Below are 24,197 nucleotides of genomic sequence, written 5' to 3'. Positions count from 1 at the left end.
GCACAAATCTGCTGCCCCAGGGAAGCAGGGCAGGAACAATTGGCATCATCCAAGACAATCAAAGCAGCACAAAGAATCACTGCTGATATAAGAGGTGCATTGGAAATGTCTTTCATTCATTCTCTCTGGCCATCAGCTGCTTAATTTTGTTTGGAGAGTGTAAATGGAGAATTGGGAGTTGTAAATATTCACATTTCAGAAGGCAGACTTTGGGAAATGGGGCCCTGGTGTGGATTGTGGCTGCTCCCATTCCCCCTGCTCCAGGTTCTGCTCCCAGTGAGGCTTCCAGCAGCCCTGAGCCCTCTGGGAATCTCTGACACATTTTGGGAGCAGTTTTTGGGCACTCCCAAGCATTTTTGTTATTGAAGTGGGCCAGTGTAACAAAGCACAGCTTGCCTTGGTTTTTATTATTTTTTTTTTCAGACTAGAAATCCCCTGCCAGTGTCTCACAGCGTGCCATCAAGAAAGCTTTCATTAGCATGTGCTTGACAGTAAGAGGTAATTGATTTGTAATTTGTCTTGGGTTTGTGGTTTGGTTTGGGTCTGGCTTTTAATGAGGAATTTCTCTAATTGCCATTTAATGTGCACTGATCCATCCAATGCTTATATTTTTCCACTTGATTGACTCTTCCCATAGTGGTGTGTGTTTAAAAGGAAGTTTTTTGTCAAAGCAAGATTTGTGGTGGGTCATAATCTTCCTCTCTTGAAAAAAAGCAATTATTCAGCCAAAATCTGTACACTCTGGTGATTATGTCTCTGTATCACTTCCTGCTGGGTATTAAACTGTATTATTTCTGCAGTCTGAACTGGGAATATGATTAATAACAGCTTCTGATACAGCAGATAGCAAATGAAGGCCGAGTAATAGTAATTTCTCATTTGAATCACAGCCAAATTGGCTGTTTTGCAGTACTTGTCTGTGGCAATTATTTGTTGTTCTGCTTCCTAATGCTGATTTCCTTCCAGAATTGATCAGCATGAATCTCAGGGAAACACTGGCACATTGCTGCTGCCTGTGAACACCTGTGGCCAGGTGGAGAAGGCAGAGCTGCTGCTCAGATCTGTCTGGATCCAGGCAGGACAGGGCTTTTTGGAGAGCCTGATCCTGGTCCTGGTCCTGGTACTGCTTCTGTTTCTGCTTCTGCTTCTGGTCCTGGTCCTGGATCTGGATCTTGTTCTGGATCTGGATCTGGATCTGGTTCTGGTCCTGGTCCTGTTCTGGTCCTGGTCCTGGATGTGGATCTGGTTCTGGATCTGGTTCTGGTTCTGGTCCTGGTCCTGTTCTGGTCCTGGTCCTGGTCCTGGATCTGGATCTGGATCTGGTTCTGGATCTGGTTCTGGTTCTGGTTCTGGTTCTGGTCCTGGTCCTGTTCTGGTCCTGGTCCTGTTCTGGTCCTGGTCCTGGATCTGGATCTGGTTCTGGATCTTGTTCTGGTTCTGGTTCTGGTCCTGGTCCTGTTCTGGTCCTGGTCCTGGTCCTGGATCTGGTTCTGGATCTGGTCCTGGATCTGGTTCTGGATCTGGTCCTGGTCCTGGTCCTGGTCCTGGTCCTGTCCTGTTCCTGGTCCTGGTCCTGGTCTTGGTCCTGGTCCTGGTTCTGGTTCTGGTTCTGGTTCTGGTGCTGGTTCTCGTGCTGGTCCTGGTCTTGGTTCTGTTTCTGGTTCTGGTCCTGGTCCCGATCCTGGTCCTGTCCTGGTGCTTGTCCTGGTCCTGGATCTGGTCCTGCTGTTCTGTTTCTGCTTCTGCTTATGATTCTGATTCTTATTCTGATTCTGATTCTGATTCTGATTCTGATCCTAGCCCTGGCCCTGGTCCTGGCCCTGGCCCTGGTCCTGGTTCTGGTCCTGGTCCTGTCTTGGATCTGGATCTGGTTCTGGTCCTGGTCCTGGTCCTGCTCCTGGTCCTGTCCTGCTCCTGCTCCAGCTGCTGCCCTGGCAGAGCAGTGTCCCCGTGCCCACACTGACCTCTCTGTGGTGATTTGGGCTGCTTGGGGTCAAGATCCTGTTCTCTTCCAGAGCTCAGTGTTCCCATTCTCTGAAGAAATTCCATAAAATCACTGAATTCTTCCAGTTGGAAGGAATTTAAAGCTCCTCTCATTCCATGCCATGGACAGGGACACCTTCCATGCCCCAGGCTGCTCCAAGTCCTGTCCTTGGGCTCTTCCAGGGATCCAGAGTTTAAGTACACAGAGAAATTAAAAGGGAGAAAAATAATTTAAAAAATAAAAAGTCACCTCCATTTTCTAATTTCTCCATCCAATTTCTCTAGCTGTGTTTTGTAGCTCCAGAAAATAAGATAAAAATCGTAAGGTTGGATTAAGTTGATAGAATGTCTACAAGAGAACCATTTGTTCATCTTTCTAAGTAAATTATAAATTGCTTTGTGCCAGTTTGTCTTCAAATGACCCTTGCAAATGTGTGGATCTTGTTTGTTTTCCACATTTTAATTGAAACTAGCTGGGTGTAAGACAGCAGAACGGAGGGTGCTTAAATTCTCATTAAAACAACATAAACAAAAACAACTTTCCCATGTGCAAGGACAAACGTGACTTCAAAACCCAGATAATTCCAGATTTTCTATGAATTATCAGCCACTGATTCTGAGTGTGGACCCAAAAGGAAAATGAAGCATGGCTTGTACATCTACAGGTATAAATGTATATTTATGTGTGTAAATATCTATAAATGCATCTATAACTCACGATGACTGGCAAGTTCTGAACAAGCTGCTGGTTTTGACTGTGAGCTACCAACTGCAGGATGTGGAAATTCCCATTTTGGCTGCTCAGAGCCCATGGAGGGCCAGCCAAAGGGGCTGTGATCGCCCAGCTTCCAGCACACTGGGCAAGGCGCTGCTGGATTCACAAAGGAAACAAAATGATGTTTGAAATCTATTCATTACAGCATTAACGTGAGCCTGCTAAGCAGTTTTTTGGGAACAATTACAACTTTTCAATCAGAAGAGGCTTTTTACCAGACTTTTCTCCCTTACAGAAATGACTCCTTGCTTTTAACACACTGATTATGCAGATGGCTTAATGACCTCGCATTCATTGCTGCTTCAATGGGGAGCTGTATTCTTAGTTAATTCACTCCTTGCCTTTATTTATAATATCAGATTGCTCCCAGTTCTTTGATGTGGTGGTTTTGATCATGCAGGGCTCTTGCTCACCATTTACAGAGCAGTCTTGATGTACTTATCTCTTCAGAAAAAGTAATATTAAACCTTGTGTTGCATGTCCTGCTCATTCCAGCTCCCAATAAAGCAGGGAAGGGGCAGTCCAGCAGTGATTTAATTTGCCAAACAGCAATATTTGTGTTTATGCCTCAGAAGTTATTTGCCTTTTCTGATCAGCAGTTAGTCAACAAATTGGTAGCAATTATCACATTAAAAGGAAAGCATTACTTCAGGATAGCTGAATAATTTTTCATTAAGGAGAACTTCCAAAGGGACAGCATTTAAGAAAACAAAACACAAAACTGTCACATAGCTCCAGCTCTCCCGGGGAATTCTGTTCCCTGGGCTAAACATCCTCCCTGCCAACTTTTCTGGTTTCATTATCTGATGTGATAAAGGCGTGGGGTCCCCTGCATGTTTTGTGATCCAGGATGAGAACTCCTGAGCAGCAGGTTTTGGTGGCTAAATAAGAAATCCTGCTCCTTTAGGAGCAGCAAGAGATGTTTCTGTCCTTGGTGTCACTGCAGTCCCATCCTGGTCTCAAGGCATCCACCAGAGCACAGCAAAGCCTTTCCTCCAGTTTTCCTGAAGAAAACCAAACCTGGGGAGCCCGGTGGGAAATCCAACACCTCTCCTCATATTGCTCTGCACATAATAATTGAGCTGGGCTTGAATATTTCTGCTACATTGAGCCTGTCAGTAATTTAACAGCTCTTAGGTTCTGCTAAGGAGCTGCTCGTAGGTCAAAAGATGATATTAAAAACCCACCCTGCCTGAGAAATAATGAGTTCCATTTTGAGGGAGAGCATTGATTTTCACTGTGCTTGTGCTATCACACAGAATTCAGATACCTGTTTGAAGATATTTTTTTTTGTTATTTGAACAAAAAAAAAATTAGTTTTTATTGAAATTTGTTATTTGGTCTTGGGTCCTTTGTTTTAAAGGACTATTGGCTCATTTATCATTTAACCCTTAAAAGAACAATATGCTTTTAGCTGACACAAATGAACAATACCAAAACAGAGAGGCCAAAGCCATGGGGCAAAACTTCCTGGAACTTTTTGGAGGTTTTCCTTTGGGGAATGAGCAGTGGTTGGGACTAATTCCCATCCAACCAACTGGAGGCTGGATAAAACAATAGAAAATCTTCTTGCTAAGAGAGCAGGGTGGGGGCAAATGTTCCCTTGTCTCATTTCTGTGTTTGCCTCTGGAAACAGCTGAGCATGGGAGGTGCAGCTGCTGGAGCTTTTTCTGTCATCCAGCAAAGGAAATATTTTAATACAAGAGACAAAACCCTTTAGAAGAAGTCACAGTGTTGTGTCAGCTCCAGGTGAAGCTGCAAAATAAACAAGCACAGAAGGCAAAAATCAAATCCAAACCAAGTTAGGGGAATATGAAATGAGAAAAGAAAGCAATGAACTGAAACTCGGAGAACATCATGTTTTTTCTGCTTGGTGAATTGGTTTTTAAATAGAATATTTGGTCATTTATGTGTGCCCTGTCTGATTCCATGTATGCCTGGTTTAATTTCAATTTTCTACATGTTTATTACCCACTCATAGAAATTCTGAAAAAGAAAGAAATGCAATCTTTTATCTCTTGATAAAAACCTACTGTTCTATGATGATTTGCTCATTTCCCATGTCATTCCCATTTTTCCAGCTTATTATTTAAGACAGGATTTAGTATTTATTATCTTTGTAATCGAATTTATGACATGTCTGGTTTCTATTTTAAAGAACAAAAGAACAAAAGAATCCATGGCTTTTGGGCAATAACAATGGGATAGACTTATCAAATCAGATCTCCCACAATAAAGCTGAATTCCATGAATCACTGATGGAAACAACTCTTGCACTGTTATTACACCCACAAGTCCACTCGTTCTCACTGTGATATAATTTCAGTTTCAACTTCTCTTGCTTAGTTAAAAGCAAAATCCCAGAGTTTTTTGATCTAACTGCAGGTAGCAGAAGAGAACAATTGCTCATTAGTAAGAGCTTTTTACCACTGAAATATGCAACTGTCCCTTTGTCTACAAATACAATTCCTGATTTAACATCCTCAGTGCACATTTTTCTGCTGCTTCTCCTTTTAATCAAAGGAAGATTTGATTTGATTTCACCAAGAATCCCCTATGGGGTCATGCTGCCTGACTGCATTTACCTGAGCTGGTTTAAAATGTTTATTCTGGACTCTCCAAAGTGGATTTGCCAAGAAGAAGTTGCTCAGAGCTCCTCCTGGGCACACATCTGCATTTTTTTGGGAGTAGGAATGACAGCAACAGGAGCCACACAGCTGCAGGTTTATTTATGGAATGGCAGGTTTGTGTACACATGGATGATTGATTTTTAATTTTTAGACTCCTTCCAGCATTAAACAGTGAAGCAAATAGTGCTAAGGGAATTATTTATCTGCTGAGTTTTGTTTGAGGAGTGCAGAGGAGAAGGATGAGAGATCTAGGGAGAGGCAGAACCCAAAAACCTCAGCAGCACCTCCCAGCCCTGGGGCTGGTGGCACTGTGGTGTCTCCCTAAGCTTAAACAAACCTGAGAGGAAAATTGATTTTAGACAATTGTAGCTGATTCTGCTTTGAAAAAAACAGATCTGTTTTGGTGTTCACTGATGGGCGCTCTGTCCATTTCTGCTGTTCCCTTCCCCTGGAGCTGAATGTTCAGGTCACAGCACAATGCAGGATTGGTATTTTCCCTTGATTTGTGCTTTTAAATAGCTCCTGCTTTCACTGAGACAGGCAGTTGTCCTTCAGAAGAAATAGATGGTCTGTTACATAAACATCAGAGATCATGCAGTTCACTTGGTGATGACAACAATCAAGTGCTTGGTTTAATTTTTATACATCAAGTTGGATATGCAAGCACATTAATTACTTTCTTAGAGATAAATTTTTTTCATGCCTCATATTTGGTCCTGCCTCCTTTCTGTTTTGTTTTGCCAAAAGTTTTGGATTCCCCAAGCCTGCCTCAGTCCCTTTCATGCAGAGAAATTTGAAAATGAAAGATGACATTTATTTACTGTCCCTGTACCATTTCAAAACCTGAAATTACGAGTCCTTGGTTTTGATTTAGACCTTTCCAAGTACATGCTGTACAATTTTGAGATTACTAAAGGCAGATCTCTTCACAAGTAACACATAATTGACTGCACATAGAGGCAATAAAAGCCTGCAAGTACAAGGTCTGGTGTTTTGCCCAAGTGAAAGAAAAGCTCAGAGTCGTTTTGAGACACAAGTGTTTTGTGAAGAGGTGCTTTGGTCTTGAAGGCTGAAGACAGGAGTAAGGTGTAGGCTTTGTGAAATCAGACAGGAACAAGGACCAAGCCTGTCCTAATTAGCTGCAGACTCTTGATTTCACACTCCTTGTCTCCTGATTGGCACCAGAGATTTCCCTCTCAGCCCTGATCCTCTCCCCATCTCAGACATCACCTCAGCACCCAGGGCTGTCTGCACAGCTGGCCAGGCTCTGTCCCCCTCCCAGCCTGCTCTGCCTCTTTTTTCACTGATGTTTCCTTAGAGGTGTTCACCCTGGGGTGAGGAAAATCTGCACTGCACTGCCAGGAGCAGCTCGTGTGTGTTAACATTCCATGGGATCATGGAATGGTTGGGGCTGGGAGGGACCTTAAATCCCACCCAGTGTCACCCTGCCATGGCAGGGACACCTCCCACTGTCCCAGGCAGCTCCAAACGCTGTCCTTGGACACTCCAGGGATCCAGGGGCAGCCACAGCTGCTCTGGGAATCTGTCCCATTCCCAGGGAATAATTCCTGCCCAATATCCCATCTAACCCTCCTCTCTGTCAGCCCCAGGTCTCCCAGGGTTTGGGCAGCCTTTGATCAGATTTTCTCTGGTGTTCAGAGGTGATGGCATAGCTGGAGGGATAGAGGTGCCTCTGCCTGACCCTTTCCATCACTTCAGAAAAAAACAATTTTTTTAGTCTCCTATCAATTTTGGGAAGGTCAAGGTCTACAATTGGACAGAAATCCACTGTCTTTCACTGAGGTAAAGATGAAAAGACTCCTTAGTCCTCAAACAAGTTACTTTTTAAAAAATCATTCTCCTTCTCTGCTTTTTCCTGAATGCAGAATTTTGTGTGACCCCTCACCTTGACAAAACCAGCAGTTAGGTAAAAACCTTTTAACCTTTAGGCAACAAACCTTCCTGCCCTGCTCTGTTAAGGAACCCCTGATGGACTGGGGGATAAAAGGCTCCCAGGCAGGAAAAGTGATTCCAGTGATCCTCCAGCACCTTTCCATGAGGTTATAGTGGAATGGCCCCTCTGGGAGAGGTTATTCCTGTGGTACAGCTTTGGGGAGAGGGTGGGATTGATGGGGAGAGGGTGAGATTGATGGGGAGGGTGGGATTGATGGAAGGAGGGTGGGATTGGTGGAGAGGATGGGATTAATGGGGAGAGGATGGGATTGATGGGGAGGGTGGGATTAATGGGGAGAGGGTGGGGTTGGTGGAGGGAGGGTGGGACTGATGGAAGGAGGGTGGGATTGCATGGAGAGAGGATGGGATTGATGGAGAGGTGGGACTGATGGGGAGAGGGTGGGATTGATGGGGAGAGGATGGGACTGATGGGGAGAGGGTGGGATTGACGGGCAGGGTGGGATTGATGGAGAGGATGGGATTGATGGGGAGAGGGTGGGATTGAATGGAGAGGGTGGGACTGATGGGGAGAGGGTGGGATTAATGGGGAGAGGGTGGGATTGATGGACAGAGGATGGGATTAATGGGGAGAGGGTGGGGCTGATGGGGAGAAGATGGGATTGATGGAGAGGGTGGGATTGATGGAGGGAGGGTGGGATTGAAGGAGAGAGGGTAGGATTGATGGGGAGAGGATGGGATTGGTGGAGGGAGGATGGGATTGGTGGAGAGGATGGGATTGATGGGGAGAGGGTGGGATTGATGAACAGAGGATGGGATTGATGGAGGGAATGATAGAAGGAGGGTGGGATTGCATGGAGAGAGGATGGGATTGATGGAGGGGATGGGATTGATGGAGAGAGGGTGGTGGGATTCATGGGGAGAGGGTGGGATTGCATAGAGAGGATGGGATTGATGGAAGGAGGATGGGATTGATGGAGAGGATGGGATTTCATGGAGAGGATGGCATGTGCAGCAGCACAATTCTGCTGTTGCTCTCTCTCACCTGCACTTTCTTGTCCCTCTGTGGATATCTAAGCCTAAAGAAGTGTTCATTCCTCAGGATGTCTCTAGGTTTGTACTTAGATGTTAATTCATACCTAATTACTGAGTTTAAATAGCTGGGAGTGCTCCTGATCCTCTGTGTGTGTTTATGTCACAAACCCACAAATTTTCATGCTGTTAATTTAAATTACACTCACTTTTTGCATCGATAAATAGCTGTTTATGCCATTTCTGTGTTCATACAGAGCAGTCCCACATCCATCAGGTTTGGCCTCTGGCTTTGTGGTTCAATTGCAGCTGGATTAACCCCAATGTTCACCCTGACAATTGCAGCAATCAGATCTCTTGTGCTGGGAGTGTTGTGCTGCCCGTGTTCCCCTTGCAGTGAACAAGGGCTGCTCTCTGTGCTTTAATTTCCTTTTAAAATGCCCATTCTTGGCCTTGAACCAGCAACAGGCACAGAACAAATCCGAGCTGCAGCAGTGAGGCTTGGAGGTGGATTCTGGCTGTTTGTAGCTAATGGAGACATTTGGAGCTGTAGAATTTGGGTTTGCAGATTTTCTGAGTAAATCTCACTCCAGCAGGGATTTTGTTTGTCATCACAAGGGATGGACAATCTTAAATAAAAGCTGTGTGGTTTTTTCATACACAAATAAGTGAAAAAACATAAAACAAGCCAAAAGAAGCTTGGAAATCACTAAGTGCTTAGGGCAGGGCCTTAACTGTGGGATTGTGAAGATGTCAGATTATTTATTTTGCCAGATAATAAATTTGCCTCCATCACCATCCCAGAACAAGGGGGTTTGTCCTGTTCTCGTGCAGAGCACGTGGATCTACATTCCATGAGTGTTTTCAGAATGATGGAATATTGTACAAATTTATCTTAACTCTCTGAAATCAGTTCAAGTTTTCTGATAAAATGCCAGCTCCTGCCCCACTGGCCACACCAAATTTCCATGTTCCAGTGTGATGGTTTCTGTTTCAGAGGCATTTCTGACTTGCCTGTGATATCCAACCCTGTCACACCAGGCAGGTTTAGGGCTGCTCTCTGTAGTGGGATGGAAAATGTGCCTTTTGTTCAAATCAACACCAGGAGCAAGGCCTGTGTTGGGCCAGGCCCAATGTTTTTAGGCTGAGTCTAACAGGTTTGTATTTGTGAGTGATGAATGAACAGAGCCCTGCGCTGCAATTTGAAATCCTTTTGAAATCTCTAATGACTGTGATGAAGAACAAAAAGATGTTTCTTTCCCAAGTGGATTTAAAGCATCAAAAGCTGTGTTTTTCTCTTTGGAGTGAGTCTGGCTGAGGTTGTTTCCATCATCAGTGAGGGCTGGCTGGAGCTGTGACCCCCCTGCCAGCCTGGCAAAGGACACAGGGCAGCACCACTGCCAGGGGTCACCTGTGGCTCTGGCCTTAAAAATCTGCTTTATCTTCCTTCCTCAATGCCTCTGCCCACTTAATGTGCATTTTGAACTGAAAATCCAGCCTGTGTTTGTATCTTCTAAACCTTAACCTCCAGAACTGAGCAGAACAGCACATCTGAAAGCTCTCCACAGAGATATTTACGGACAGGAATTTGTTTGAGTCTTTGCAGTGCTCTTTGAAAGCTCTTTCCTCCCTCTGCCTTCCACCTGAGAGAGGATTGATGGAGGGCTCTGTGTCACAGCTGTGATTGAAGAGCTGGGTTTGTGCCTGTGCTGGGAGCTGATCTGCAGGGAGTTTTGTGGGGCTCAGCTCAGCCCTGGCAGGGGCTGTGGGGCTGTTCCACGAGCTGGGTGAGCCCCTGCCCTGTGTCCTGCAGCTGAGTGCTGCCCAAATCCCTTGTTTAGCAGGGATAGGATGGAATGGTTAGGTTGGAAGGAGTCTTACAGATGATCTCATCTCACTTTCCACTGTCCCAGGTGTCCAGCTGGGCACTGCCAGGATCCATGGGCAGCCACAGCTGCTCTGGGAATTCCATTCCAGGGAACAATTCCTCCCCAGTATCCCTCCTCTGTTTCAGTCTGAAGCCTTGAATCACCCCACAGGGCTGGGTTTTGCCCCTGGGTGTGGGGCAGGGAGCAGTGGAGCAGCTGCTGTGCCCTGCTGGGTCTCAGTGTCCCTCGTGCTGTCCCAGGTGGAGCTGGCAAACACCAAAGGGGCTCCCAGTGTCCCTGGTTATGCTCCATTCCTTTGTGGATTCCTCACACATCTTAACTCTTTGAAATCCTGGTTGAAGTTTCCTGATAAAATGCCAACTCCTGCCCCACTGACCACACCAATTTCCACATTCCAGTGTGATGGTTTCTTGTCCCTCTGTGGATATCTAAGCCTGAAGAAATGTTCATTCCTCAGGGTGTCTCTAGGTTTGTGCCTGAATGTTAATTCATACCTAATTACTGGGTTTAAATAGCTTGAAACACTAATTTTAAAGAAATTAGGATTTTAGTTAAAAGAAACTGGGCTTGAGATAGTTACCTGAAATAATTAAATAATTGATTGCCTGTCAATTTATGTTTGCTCAGCTGTGCTTGCAATGGGAAGGGATGAATCTAGTAGGTTTGTATTTAAAACTCTCAATTTCGTTCTTAATATCTCAGTGAAATATGAGCAGGGAGTGCTCCTGGTCCCAAACCTCAGTGGTTCAGGTGCAGCCACCAAACAGCAAACCCTGCTCCCACCTCAGCCAACAGACACAACTCATTGCAGGGGGATGGAATGAAGCTGGTTCTACTAATGGCCCAAATAATGACCTGGTTTGGCTGCAGAGTTCTGTGCCTGGGCTCAGCTATTTGCCCATTAATGAAATGCTGTCAATTATAAAATATTTAGACATTTATTGATGGGAAAATTGCCTGCACGGTGCTGAATTTAATGTGAAAGAAACAAATCTGCCTCTAATTTGCAGAATCTGCTGTGTTGAGTTGACTTAGCTGGATAACTCATGTTCCTGTGAATTCAAATATTTGTCTTAAATATATGAGGATTTCCTGACACATCTTTGAGCAAATGGTAATCCTACTGTGTCTGTGAACTTCTTGATTTTCCTGCAGAAAAACTGACTCAATAAATCCATAGTAATGATACCTTTAGATGAAAAAGATATAATTTCATCCTGCCATTTCTTACACCATCTGGGCAAACTGCACATATCCAGCACATCCTCAAGGGAGAAACAATTCTTATTAAGAGCAGGTTATTTGCTGGTTTACAAGTGACAGCTGTGGAAGTGGTGGCATGTCCCTGCAGTCCTGCCCAGGGGCAGATTCCCAGCTGGAAATGCTGCTCTGCTTCCCAGCAGGTGAGAGGGGCCCTGCCTGGGCTGCTGTGCTGGGAAATGGGGCTGGGCTGGGCTCTGCCCCCGGGTTTGTGTCCCTTGGGTGAGTCCTGGCTGCAGTTCTGTCCCTGAGAACACCCTGGGCACACTGCCAGGGCTGCCCCCTCATCAGCTTTTCCTTTTCCTTTTTTCCTTTTCTCCTTTTCCTTTTCTCCTTTTCCTTTTCTCCTTTTCCTTTTCCTCTTCTCCTTTTCCTTTTCTCCTTTTCCTTTCCCATTTTCCTTTCCTTTCCCATTTTCCTTTCCTTTCCCATTTTCCCTTTCCCATTTTCCCTTTCCCATTTTCCCTTTCCCATTTTCCCTTTCCCATTTTCCCTTTCCCATTTTCCCTTTCCCATTTTCCCTTTCCCATTTTCCCTTTCCCATTTTCCCTTTCCCATTTTCCCTTTCCCATTTTCCATTTTCCCTTTCCCATTTTCCTTTCCCATTTTCCTTTCCCATTTTCCTTTCCCATTTTCCTTTCCCATTTTCCTTTCCCATTTTCCTTTCCCATTTTCCTTTCCCATTTTCCTTTCCCATTTTCCCTTTCCCATTTTCCCTTTCCCATTTTCCCTTTCCCATTTTCCCTTTCCCATTTTCCTTTCCCATTTTCCTTTCCCATTTTCCTTTCCCATTTTCCTTTCCCATTTTCCTTTCCCATTTTCCTTTCCCATTTTCCTTTCCCATTTTCCTTTCCCATTTTCCTTTCCCATTTTCCTTTCCCATTTTCCTTTCCCATTTTCCTTTCCCATTTTCCTTTCCCCTTTTCTTTTCCCATTTTCCTTTCCCATTTTCCCTTTCCTTTCCCCCTGGCTCTGTAGTTGTGAGCATTCACTCCCTGACTCCTGCTGTGGGGTTCATTCCCATTCCCATGGCCATTCCCTCTTTCCCTGCCCATCAGGGACAGGCTTGTTGTGATCCTGCACCAAGAATTCCAAAGCAGGGCTGAGAGCTGAGACTTGAACCTGGGGCTGAACAAACCCACTCCCCAACCCCTGGAATGTGGGGAGAGCCTGGGGCCAGAAGGGGTGAGAGATCTTTGGGGGGTTTTGGGTTCTCTTTCTGTTGTGTTTGCACATGGGACTGAAAATCTGGATTTTTTTCCCTCTTTTTTTGTGGAGCTCTGTGGGCAGAGTGTGGAATTCCAGGCCAGGAGCAGCCTGAGGAGTGGGAGATGTCCCTGCCCATGGCAAAGGTGCCTTCCAACCCAAAGCATTCCATGATCCTCTGAATTAAGAGGCTTTTGCCCAGTGTTAGACTCAGTTTCTGGCTCTGTGAGCCCCCAGGTTTGATGGGGTGTGATGCTCTGACAGAAGCAAACGTGATCCTCAGTGATCTCTCCAGATTTTATTCAGCACAGTATGTTTTGCTTAAAGGCAAAGCTCTGTATGAATCAGTCCTGTTCAAATTGCTTTTAAAAGAGGAAAAAGTAGGACATCAGAGAAATAAGTAGGACATCAGGTGCAACAAGAGCTAAATACACAATAATAACCTGAGGCAGAAGATCGTGGCAAACCATGCTCCAGAGTGTAGAGATACAGAACACTGAAAAAAAGCAGATTTTTTACAACAGGCAGGCACAGTCCTTGCACAGCACAAAAGTTGTGTGGTTCCCCTTGCTGATCCCACATCAGCTGCTGCAAAGTGTGACAGGCTGGGCTAACAGGACACAGCTTGAGCTGGGCTGGGTGGCACACACAGAAAGCTGAAAGCAGTTGGCTTTGCCAGCCAGTGGGGTTTTCTTTGGTCTCTTCTTGGAACAGGGAGAATTTCCATTTGTGCCTGTCCTGCTCCACTGTGACCTTGGTTTTGCTCTTTTTTATTTTATTTTATTTTTTAATTTAGCCTTTCTAAAATGAAGGGTTATAGGGTTAGGTAAGTGTTGGAGCAGAGGGAAGTCTGGAGGATGTGATTATGAGAGGAAGTGAGAACTCAATTAGGGAATTTGGGTGTGATCAGAGGGCAGGAGAAATAAGGAAATGAGTTTGGTTTGTGGTGGGGCAGGAGCACAGGGAGAGGTTCTGGGTGCCAGGGAAATGATACAGCCCATGGGATTGGGAAATGGGGCTGCTCCCTGAGCACCAAACACAGCTCAGGATGTGCAGAGTGGGAAATGGGGTGGGTCTGGAGCTGCTGAAACACCAGCACCAGTGTGGGGCAGAACTGGGGACACAGGGGAGTCCCAGAAAAAAACAACAATAGTAATAATAGTAATAATAATTTAAAAAAAATAATAATAGCAACCCAACAACTCCACCCAAAATAAGGAGGTGGGGGGAATAAAAGAGATTTAAGTCAAATGAGAGCTCTGAGGCAGCTCAGAGGCAGCTCAGAGGGTTTGGGGAAGCCTCCCCTCCTGAAGCAAGGCAGCAGGAAGGTGCTGAGCAGCCTCTGGGGTGGCTCAGGGGTTCTCAGCCTGCACTACCCTGTGAGCTGCAGGGGCTGCAGCAGCTCTGGGGCTCCCCTGCTCCAGCCCCTGAGTGCAGGGTAAAGCTGCAGCAAGCACAGACTGCCCAGGACATTCATTCCTCAATGGATAAAGTCCTCTCTGCCACACACCTCTGGTTTCTTCCAGCTGCTGAACTTACAGGTGGACATTTCCAAGGAATCCCTGCAGCTTTTACAGAGCTGCATTCAATGTATTTTGCATTTTAGCTCTTTCTGATGTTCAGATCCATGGATCTGAAATCTCATCAGAGGATTTATCAAAAGGAGACTTCTGTGAGTTTTTATAAACATAGCAATTACTACATTGATCAGGACATTCCAGCTTTAAAAAAATAATTAGAAATTCAAGGATATAATACTCTTATATCACAATAAATAATGTAAAAGCTTTCACATGAGTCAATCCTATCAGGCAGCTGTTGAAGCCACACTGTCACTGATACCATAGTGAAAACTGATTTCAGTGCAAGAGAAATGTTTGCTTTCACCCTTTGAAAATTGTACTCAGGCTGCTTTGTGGCAAGCAGCAAAATTATCAATCTATTCTTTCATTAAAAGGTGGAGGCATGGGTGCAGAGCAATGGTTCTACACCTGTTGGTGTTTGGAAAAACAGCTTTCCACAGAGGTTATGAATGAAACCTTTCAGAAAACACCGACCTGTTGGCATGGCACAGAGATAAAGCAACAGGCACAGACAAATGCTAGAGGGAATATTTGCTCAGTCTCTAGAAGGTGGCATTCCCTTTCAGGATTCACTTTCCCCAGTGCATTTTTGAAGCTGTTTTGTAAGTAAGCCACTCTGGATTTCCTTCCATCACAACTATTTAAAAAACTTTGAATAATTCAGTTGAAAGCTGGTTTTCACTCTAAAAAGTAGGAAACAAGGCATCATGTAGCAGGCTTTTGTCTTTCCTGCACCCTTCCTTCAGGCACTGCGTTTAAAGTGAGCTGCTCTTTATCTCCAGATAGACATAAATATATTTCTATTTATACACCTATGGCACGGTTTTTCCCACCCAGAGCCGGGTGTTTACAGCATGCACTGTCCCACACTCATGCCATAGCAGCAACAGACGATTTCTTTGAAAGTCTTCCTCATCTCCAGGCTCCTGAAGGCGTAAATGAGCGGGTCGATGACGGAGTTGCACATGATCAGCACCAGGTAGGTGTTGAAGTGCGCGGTGTAGCAGATGCAGTAGGGGTTCATGGGGCAGGAGATGATGAGGATGAGGTGGAGGAAGAAAGGCGCCCAGCAGACGATGAAGACCCCCAGGAGGATGGTGATGGTGACAGCCCCCTTCATGCAGGTGCGCTGGGGGGGCACGCCCTCGACGGGCAGCGCCGCGATGCGCTTGACGTGCAGGCGGGCAAACAGGAACATGTGCACGTACAGCGAGGCCATGAGCAGCAGCATGGTGAAGAACATGGTGATGAGACACACAATGACAGTTTTGCTCTCCGAGTAGGCAATGAAAATGATGCCACAGATGATGCAAGCCACCCAAATGAGCACAATGAGGGTCAGGGCTTTCTTCACCGTCATGATGCTGTGGTAACGGAGGGCATAGAAAATAGTGATGTACCTGTCGATGGCTATGGCCAGGAGGTTGCAAATGGAGGCCACCAGAGAAATGCAAATCATTGAGTCAAACACATTGTCCATGTGCTGGATGAAGCGGTCGTCGATGACCAGGTAGCCGTTGCTGAGGATGGCGATCATGACGGTCTCCAGCGCGTTGGACATGCTCACCAACATATCTGCCACAGCCAGGCTGCACAGGAAGAAATACATGGGGGAGTGCAGGTTGCCGTTCTTCAGCACTGCCAGGATGACAAGGATGTTCTCCAGCAGGCTGATGATCCCCAGGGTCAGGAAGACCTCGGCTTTGATGAAGACCTGCTCGCAAAACCCGTCGCCGCTGCGGTTGTTGGGGACGGAGTCGTTGAAGTCGTCGGTGGCGTTGAGCAGCACGGGCTGAAAGGAGAATGCAAAGTGTGTGGTGTTCATTGCCAACAAAGGAGCTGAGCTCACCTGTGCTTGTGCACCTGAGAGAGCACAGGTTGAAAAGAGAAAGGAAAAAAAAGAGAAAGGAAAACGAGTCCTTCCGAGCTGCTGCTGTGCTTGGTGGAACCAAGCAGGACTTTGGTCACTTTTACAAGTGCAAACATCAAACAACCTGCATTCACAGTGAGTTTTATGCCAGGCTGGCATGCAATTCTTTCCTTTAGAAGAAAGTCAGCTCCAAAGCCTGCGGGCAGCAAGCAGTTTTCTCTGCAGGGAGGAATCGGCAGCAGGACATGGCTGGGCTCAGCTCTCCTGGTGATGAAGAGCAGGGAGCTCTCCCGTCTGCCAGGGCAGCTCGGTCACAGCACGCTGCAGCTCAGCCAAGCATCTGCTGCTATTTCAGTGGCAAGAAAGGAGACGAGAACTAAGGGATTTATAGATGCAAGAAAGAAAAAACCAACTCCTACCTCACCCTGCGAGCAGAGCATTGGCCATTGGAGAGCGAGCACCTTAGTGAGTGACAGCTGGAGCACCTGGAGCCGCATCCCGGCACATCCCAAACTTGTGGCGCCCTCTGCAGATACCGGGCACGCCGGATCCGCCGGGAAATCCAGCTGCAAAACGGGCTTTTCACCCGCTAAAACTTTCTGCCCGCTCCGGACCTGCCCTGCGAGGTTTTGGGTTGGGCAGGATGCTCGAACACGCTCCGTGCAGCTTTGAGAAGCCACCAGGACTGGTTTTAACTGGGGTTGTACCCGTGGAACATCGGCAGGACTGAGATTTTCATTTATCACACACGAGCAGGCAAGCATAAGGTAGATTTTCCTTGCACTTCTTTCCTCCTGTATTTCTGTGGTGCGATTTTCTTAGTTTGATCTTTAAAAAGCACTTGCTGGTGTCTGAACTCTCCCCACCTCATATTTTTGCAGAAAGACTTTGGAATCAAGTGCAATGCCACTTATATTAATGTTTGAGGCTCCTGTTGCAGGTTTGTGAGCTTAAAAAAGTCACAAATCTCTCCCATTTGCATTCTGAGCCTGCAGAATTATTGTCTTGCACCCATAATTCAATACCAACAGGCAACACTTCTCAGTTTTAACCTCCAGGTGACAATTTTACAAGGACAGCATTCAGTGCAGAAGTTTTAAGTGAATGAATAGCTGGGGATTTGCCCACCAAGTTGCACAGGCAATGTTTTAAAGATCTTGTTTTCTCCCCTAAATTTTCAGTGATGTCTAGGAGCAGATATTAAACCAGCAAGCTGTCAGTCCCGTGGTGGGGAGCAGATGTTCCCTCCATCTGCAGCAACCTCTGCTTTGTGCAGAAGCCCCAGCAGTTCCTGCCAGCTTTGTGGGGCCCATGAGTGCACCCAGGCTGTGATTTCTGGGCACAAAATGCCCTTGGCAATGTTGTTTGTCCAGGTGAGCAGGAGCCCATCTTGCAAGGCTCCCTGGCAGCCTGAGGCTGTGTCCAGGGTGAGGACAGGACCCAAAGGCAAAGCACCTTCTTGGGCTGGGCTCTGCATTTCCTGCTGTTTTCAGCACCCACAATTAAAGCTGTTCCCAGGAGAGCTGGGCCCTTCCCATCCCAGCAGTGTCTGTGTTTGTCCTGGCAGTGCTCACTCCAGAATGCTCCATCCCTCTGTGCCACGCTGCTCCCAAAGCCAAGCAGAATTCCTCACCTCTCAGCTGGCATGGGGAGTCATTCAGTGTGTGCATCATGGATTTCTGAGTGTGTGTGACAGCAGGACAAGCCTCCATTTGCACTGAGGTGCAATTTCAAGTGGAAATGGAAAGTTGTACACCCAAGTGGATTAATGGCACTATCAGCTTTGCCATTAAGTACTAAAAATAGTGGGCTAGAGCCTCCTGTGTGATAGAAAACTCTGTGGCCTGTGCTGAGAGGGGAAGAAGCTGTGTCTGCACAAAAGACAGCAACATGTGAGCCCTTATTTTCCAAAGGATTTCTTTGTTCAGAACTGGAAAACCTCCTCGGTCTGAAAAGACACAAAATATTTTGTATTCTCCTTATTCTCTGAAGGATTTCTCTGCTCAGCACTGGAAAACCTCCATGGTCTAAAATGTCATAGAATATTTTATATTCTGTAAGCTCCTGCTTCATGTCCAGGGGTGCAGGGATTGATTATTGCAGGGCAGAGCAGGCAGGATGCTCTCACCTCCACCCCAGAGTGCTACAGAGGATTTGTGTCCTGGCAATGCTGCTCTGCACCTGAGCAGTGGAAAATTCCCCAAAATTTCACACATTCCTGTCCTCAGTCTGCTGGGCAGTGGAGTGCACTCATCTTGGAGAGGAGGGCAGAGTAAGGGCAGAGCACTGCTCCAATCCCTGGTGTAGAAAATGAAAGAATGGCTTGGTTTGTGTCCCCTGCTGGCTGTGCTCTCATGCCACGTTTTAATCCAACAGCACCGGGGCCAGAGGCCAGGGGAGATGAGTTCTAGGGAGGAAAAACATCCCTTGCACCATTGTTCGTTCCCTCTGTGTTTCCCCCATCAAGAATATTGTATCTCCTTCCCATGTTTTATTCTTTTGGTCTCCAGGCCACAATCCCTGACCTGTTTTGTTCCCTGCAGATGGAGAGGAAATGTGAATTTCAAACCCCTGGCGTGACTCAGGCTCTCCCAGCTGTGCTGATCAGACAGGTGGTAAAGAAATCTCTGTGGGACTGGCCACGAGAATCGCCCTCTTCTGAGCATTTCTGAGGATTGGGAGGAGCTCTCAGATCCCCAGGAGTTTACAGAGACAAGGGGTGATTTTTATGCTTGTTCTGCTTGACCCCCTAGGCTGATTCTGAGTGCAGAAGAGCTTTTCATCCTCCAGAGTGATTTACTGGGGAGGTTCTGGAGAGGGGCTTCAGGGTCTCACTGAGCTGAGGAACACAAAACTTTGGGGATGGATCTCGAGTTCATAACTTGTGCTGGCTCTGTGTGCAAACCCCAGCACTGCAGTTAAACCTGTTCTCTGACTAGGACAGCTTGTCCTGGGGAAAACACCCCCTGTGCTCCTGGAATGATTATTTAAACCCCATAAAATGATGTTCAAACAGGTGCAGGTTTGACAATATTTATCAGCAGCCTCATCCTTTTAGAGCGTGTTCAAAGGAAAATCCTCTGTGCTGCTCTGTGTTCTGGGCCACTGCTCTCTGCTCTCACCAGGGATGTGCAAGATTCCTTTCTTGGCCAGGGAAAATGAGAGTTGCCGAGCACAAAGCTGGATTTGTCAGGGTTTGCACTGCCAGACCTTCCCTTCAGCAGCAGCCTCTGATCCAGCCCTGCCATCTCTGCTTATCTGCCCGTGCCAGAGCTGGCTGAGCCTTCCAAACCTGAAATTATTATCTAGCCCGAGAATCTCTCATCAAGGTTTTGTGTGCTTCAGTCACAGCAGGTGGATCCTTTAAAGAATCATGAGCAGCAATTAAAAAAATATCAGGACAACCCACCCCGAGCCCACAAAGATGCAATGGGTTAAATGTGGAAATTAGATTTATTGTGATGTTTCTTACATTACTTTCATTGGTGTTCTTTCCTAAAATAACTCACTTTCTGAGAAAAATAAGCTGCAAATAAGAGGATGTCAGCAGAGTTAATGAAATATTGGCTGTGATGAAAGCAAAGCAAAGGTTTGGCTGCTTGAGCTACCAGCAGAAATGAAGAATTTTCCCAGGTAAAAACCTCTGCCATGTTTTACAAAGCATGACTGGTTTATTTTTTTTAAATGGTGTTATTGCTCAGTTGTTTCTTCACTAGTGAAATTATCTATTCTATTCTTTATTCTATTTAATCTTCAGGAAAAGGTAAAGAGGAAATAACATTTCCTGCTAAATGTGGATCATGGAGTTTTCTAAGAGAATTCCCCTGTGATGTTGAATGAAAAATTTTAAGTTTAATGCTTGGCATGAGATTAAGCTGATAATGGCTGATAAATATGTATCACTTTCCTTTATTTTCACTCTTTTTCAGCAACAGTTTCTGCCAGACAAAAGTGGGACTTCTAAAAGAAATAAGGGGATAATAAGCAGATGGTTCCTCCCATGCAGCAGGGAATTATTGTTGTCCTGAAGTTTCAAGCAGCCAAACCAGCGAGAGAAAAACTCTTGAAGATCTCTTGTCTATTTTATTCTTTATAGAGAAGGACTTCAAAGATGAAATATTTTCTCTTAGCAAAGCAAACTGGTTTTGAATTCTGTGCACATTTCTGGCTATGATTGGGAATTTCTGTGGACAAAGGCTGGAATTCATCCCCTGGCACTTCCAGAGGTTGTTCAGTGCTCAAGAGCTGCCTCAGTAGAATTTCAGTTTTTGATAATGGAATACCTGACAAAACAAATGAAACTTCAGGTCTGACTCAGCACATGGCTTGGAGAACAGGAGCTGCTTGACTACTGACTTAATTAAAGGAAAAAAGATCTTTACTAATTTTCACTGAAACATGGAGAGATCACTTGTTAAAATAAAGAGCACAAACAGACTTTGGGGAATTTTCTATGATTACATAAAACCATTATGAAAGATAGAAAATAATATAAAATTATTTCTAATTCATGATTATAAAACTCAAAAAAAATCTGGGATTAGAAACCTCACAAGAGCTTGGCACGTGAGGAAACTGAAGTAAAGCCACAGGTGATTAAGTTCTGACTGCTGAAGTGAGGTGTTTGCAGGAGTGTGCAGGTGAGTACAGGTGAGCACAGGTGAGCCCAGGTGCGCACAGGGTCGCTGGGTGGCCGCGCACACGCGGGTGCCGCCGTGCCGCTGTCGCTGCCGTGTCGCCGCTGTCGCGGCCGTGTCGCCGCTGTCGCTGCCGTGTCGCCGCTGTCGCGGCCGTGTCGCCGCCGCTGTGCTGGCGCTGTGCGCGGCGCTGGCGCTGCTGCCGCTGCGGCCCCGCGCGGCCCCGGCCCAGCCCGAGTGCCCCGGGCACGACGCGGCCGTGGAGGAGCTGCTGCGCTTCTGCAGCGCCCCGCAGCAGCAGCTGAACGCGGTCACCCGCCCGCGGGGAGCGCTGCCCTGTCCCCGCTGTCCCCAGGCGCACGAGCGGCCGGAGGAGCGGCAGCTGGAGGCGGTGCGCGGGGACAAGCTGGCGCTGGTGCCGGAGATCCTGCGGGACATCGGGCGCCTGGCGCGGGCAGCGGCGGCGGAGCTGGCCCGGATCCTGCGGGACCGAACGGACCGGGGGGGGGGGGGGGGGGCGGCGGGACCCCGGCACGTGGCGGTCGCGTGCCGGTCGCGTGCCAGTCGCGTGCCGGTCACGTGCCAGTCGCGTGCCGGACACGTGCCAGTCGCGTGCCGGACACGTGCCAGTCGCGTGCCGGACACGTGCCAGTCGCGTGCCGGTCGCGTGTCGGTCGGTCTTGTAGGGTCACCTGGGTTTGCCTGGGGGTCCCGTGGGGTCCCGTGGGGTCGCGTGGGTTTGCGTGGGGTCGCGTGGGGTCACCTGGGGGTCGCGTGGGGTCGCGTGGGGTCACGTGGGGGTCGCGTGGGGTCGCGTGGGGGTCGCGTGGGGTCCCGTGGGGTCGCGTGGGGTCGCGTGGGCGTCGCGTGGGGTCCCGTGGGGGTCGCGTGGGGTCACGTGGGGGTCGCGTGGGTTTGCGTGGGGTCGCGTGGGGTCCGCGTGGGGTCGCGTGGGGTCGCGTGGGGTCGCGTGGGTGTCGCGTGGGGTCTCGTGGGTTTGCGTGGGTGTCGCGTGGGGTCACGTGGGGGTCGCGTGGGTTTGCGTGGGGTCACGTGGGGGTCGCGTGGGGTCGCGTGGGGTCGCGTGGGTGTCCCGTGTCCCCCTGCAGAACACCGCGGTGCCCGCCCGTGTGTCCCAGTCGCTGCTGCAGACCCACGACTCGGTGGCTGCCCAAAGCTCCGCCCCCCCCGCGAGCAGCCCCGGGCCGGAGCCGTCCCTGCGCTCCCAGCCCGTGCGCAGGGTGGGGATCCGCAAGGCAGCGGGGGAGAACCTGCTCCTGTAACCAACCCTGAACCCCGCCTGCATCCCAACCCTGAATCCTGCCTGCATCCCAACCCTGAATCCCGCCTGCATCCCAACCCTGCATCCCGCCTGCATCCCAGCCCTGCATCCCGCCTGCATCCCAGCCCTGCATCTAACCCTGCATCACACCCTGTATCCCTCCTGCATCCCGCCCCGCCAGGTACCGCCCTATAACCAACCCTGCATCCTAACTCTGCATCTGACCCTAAATCCCGCCCCGAATCCCGCCCCGCATCCCGCCCCGCATCCCGCCCCGCATCCCGCCCCATTCCCTCCTTCCGTCCCTCCCCGCATCCCGCACTCCCCGCCCTGCCCGCAGCTCCCCCTGCCCGCTGTCCCCACCCCCGTGCTGTCCCCTGAGCCCCACGAGCCGCTGTCCCCCTGTCCCTGTCCCCGTCCCCGCTCGGTGACAGCCGGGCTCCGGGCAGCCCCTCATTACCCCACTAGCGGTGATTAACGGGCTCATTAATGAGCGGCCGCCTGGCACTGCCGCGCACGGAGCCGCGGAGGGTCCCGCTGGGGATGGGGGGTCCGGGTGGGCTCTGGGGGACACCGGGAGGGGGGACACGCTGGACCCCGGCCCAGCCCGGCCCGGTTGGGGGGTCCCGAATTCTTTGGGGGGTCCCGGATGTCCCAACACCGGAGGAATTGGTGCAGGAATTACTGCCGGAATTCTTGCAGGAATTTTCCCAGGAATTTCTCCAGGAATTCCTGAAGGGATTGTTACAGGAATTTTTACAGGAATTGCTGCAGGATTGTTACAGGAATTTCTCCAGGAATTGCTGCAGGGATTGCTGCAGGGATTGTTGCAGGAATTGCTGCAGGGATTGCTGCAGAACCCCGAGCTCACAGAGGGCTGAACGAGAGGAACCCTGCAGCTCAGGATGGTTTCCATTCCCCTGGCACAAGGCAATCCACCTGATTCCAATTAAACCACGACTTTCCCTCTAAAATCTCCACTAAAAACCTAAATCCCACAAATTCTGTCTTTTCAAGTCATGAAGAAGCAGGGCTTATCCCAGGCGTGGTGTACGGGAAGTGATCCCCCAATAATGGGGTACAGGGGAGTGATCCCCCAGAAATGGGGTATGGGGTTATTCCCCAATAATGGGGTACAGGATGGATGGATGGATGGATGGATGATGGATGATGGGTGGATGATGATGGATGATGGATGGATGATGGATGATGGATGGATGGATGGATGGATGATGGATGGATGGATATTGGCCCCAATTATTCTGCTGATTCTCAAAGCTCCTCAGTTTGTTGCAGTACTTGCAGTGCTGTGTTGCTGCTTTCCAGACAAGAAGGACAGAAAGAACCCCACAACCAGACCCAACCCTTGAATTTTATCCACCTGTTAGGTCTGACTTCTGCCTTTCTAATTTTATCCAAGGGTTTCCTGCTGTATTCTTTTTGTGTGTGGAAGATGGTGTCCTATGGTTATAAAAATTCCAACTTCTGGGCTTTTGTCTGCGCTGTTTTTGCAAATAACTTCTAGAACAGAGAGAAGCTGATTATTTGTTATGATTTGGGATTAACAAAATGTTGCTCCACAAGGGAAAAATGGGATTTAAATGCTCTTTGGGGTTAGAGAGATTCCCTTTTCCAGATTCTGCAGTTTGTAAAGTGAGCCAGCTCTTTTGAGTGATGTCAAACTACAGGGTGTCAATACAGAATATTTTCTGTCAGAAACAGAACTGTCTTGATTTAGAAAGCAAAATAGATTTGGAAAACCAATATGATTCATGTAACCTTGTATGATTTAATTATGGAAAACAGAAGTGACAACTAGTTATTCTGCCATTTCTTTCATTTTTTTTCTTTGCAGTTGAAGTGTACAAGGTTATTTACACATGTTTGAGTTTAATAATAACCTGTAGTCAGGTGTTTCTGAACAGCACATTCTCCTGTTTGGCACAAAAGAAGAAGCTGAGGTTTAAGGTTTTGTTTGCTCTGAATATCGTCTCGAGAAGAAACAGGGTTGTCATGAAAAGGTTCCATCTGTCCCTGCTCCTGCACCACTTCTGCAGGCAGCAATAATGGGATTGCAGCTGATTTCACACTTTTGTGGCTGCTTGGAAAGTTCCCTGAGTGTTTTGCAGTTTTGTTCCT

General features: G+C 47.8%; 1 protein-coding gene across 1 annotated transcript; it reads right to left on the bottom strand.

Annotated features, from left to right (window-relative positions):
• Nucleotides 1–14,330: 14,330 nt before the first annotated feature.
• On the bottom strand, nucleotides 14,331–17,575 carry LOC117004199 (melanocortin receptor 3-like). The gene is made up of 2 exons (XM_033074787.1): nucleotides 16,559–17,575; nucleotides 14,331–16,061 (listed from the first exon to the last, which is right to left on the bottom strand). Exons 1-2 carry the CDS (start codon nucleotides 16,901–16,903, stop codon nucleotides 15,117–15,119), a joined length of 1,290 nt encoding a protein of 429 aa, XP_032930678.1. The 5' UTR covers nucleotides 16,904–17,575; the 3' UTR covers nucleotides 14,331–15,116.
• Nucleotides 17,576–24,197: the final 6,622 nt, after the last annotated feature.

The sequence above is a fragment of the Catharus ustulatus genome, chromosome 17 (assembly GCF_009819885.2).
Source record: "Catharus ustulatus isolate bCatUst1 chromosome 17, bCatUst1.pri.v2, whole genome shotgun sequence".
In the NCBI taxonomy this organism is placed as follows: domain Eukaryota; kingdom Metazoa; phylum Chordata; class Aves; order Passeriformes; family Turdidae; genus Catharus; species Catharus ustulatus.
Note: the sequence above shows the minus strand (reverse complement) of the source record. Positions and strands in the feature narration are given on the sequence as shown.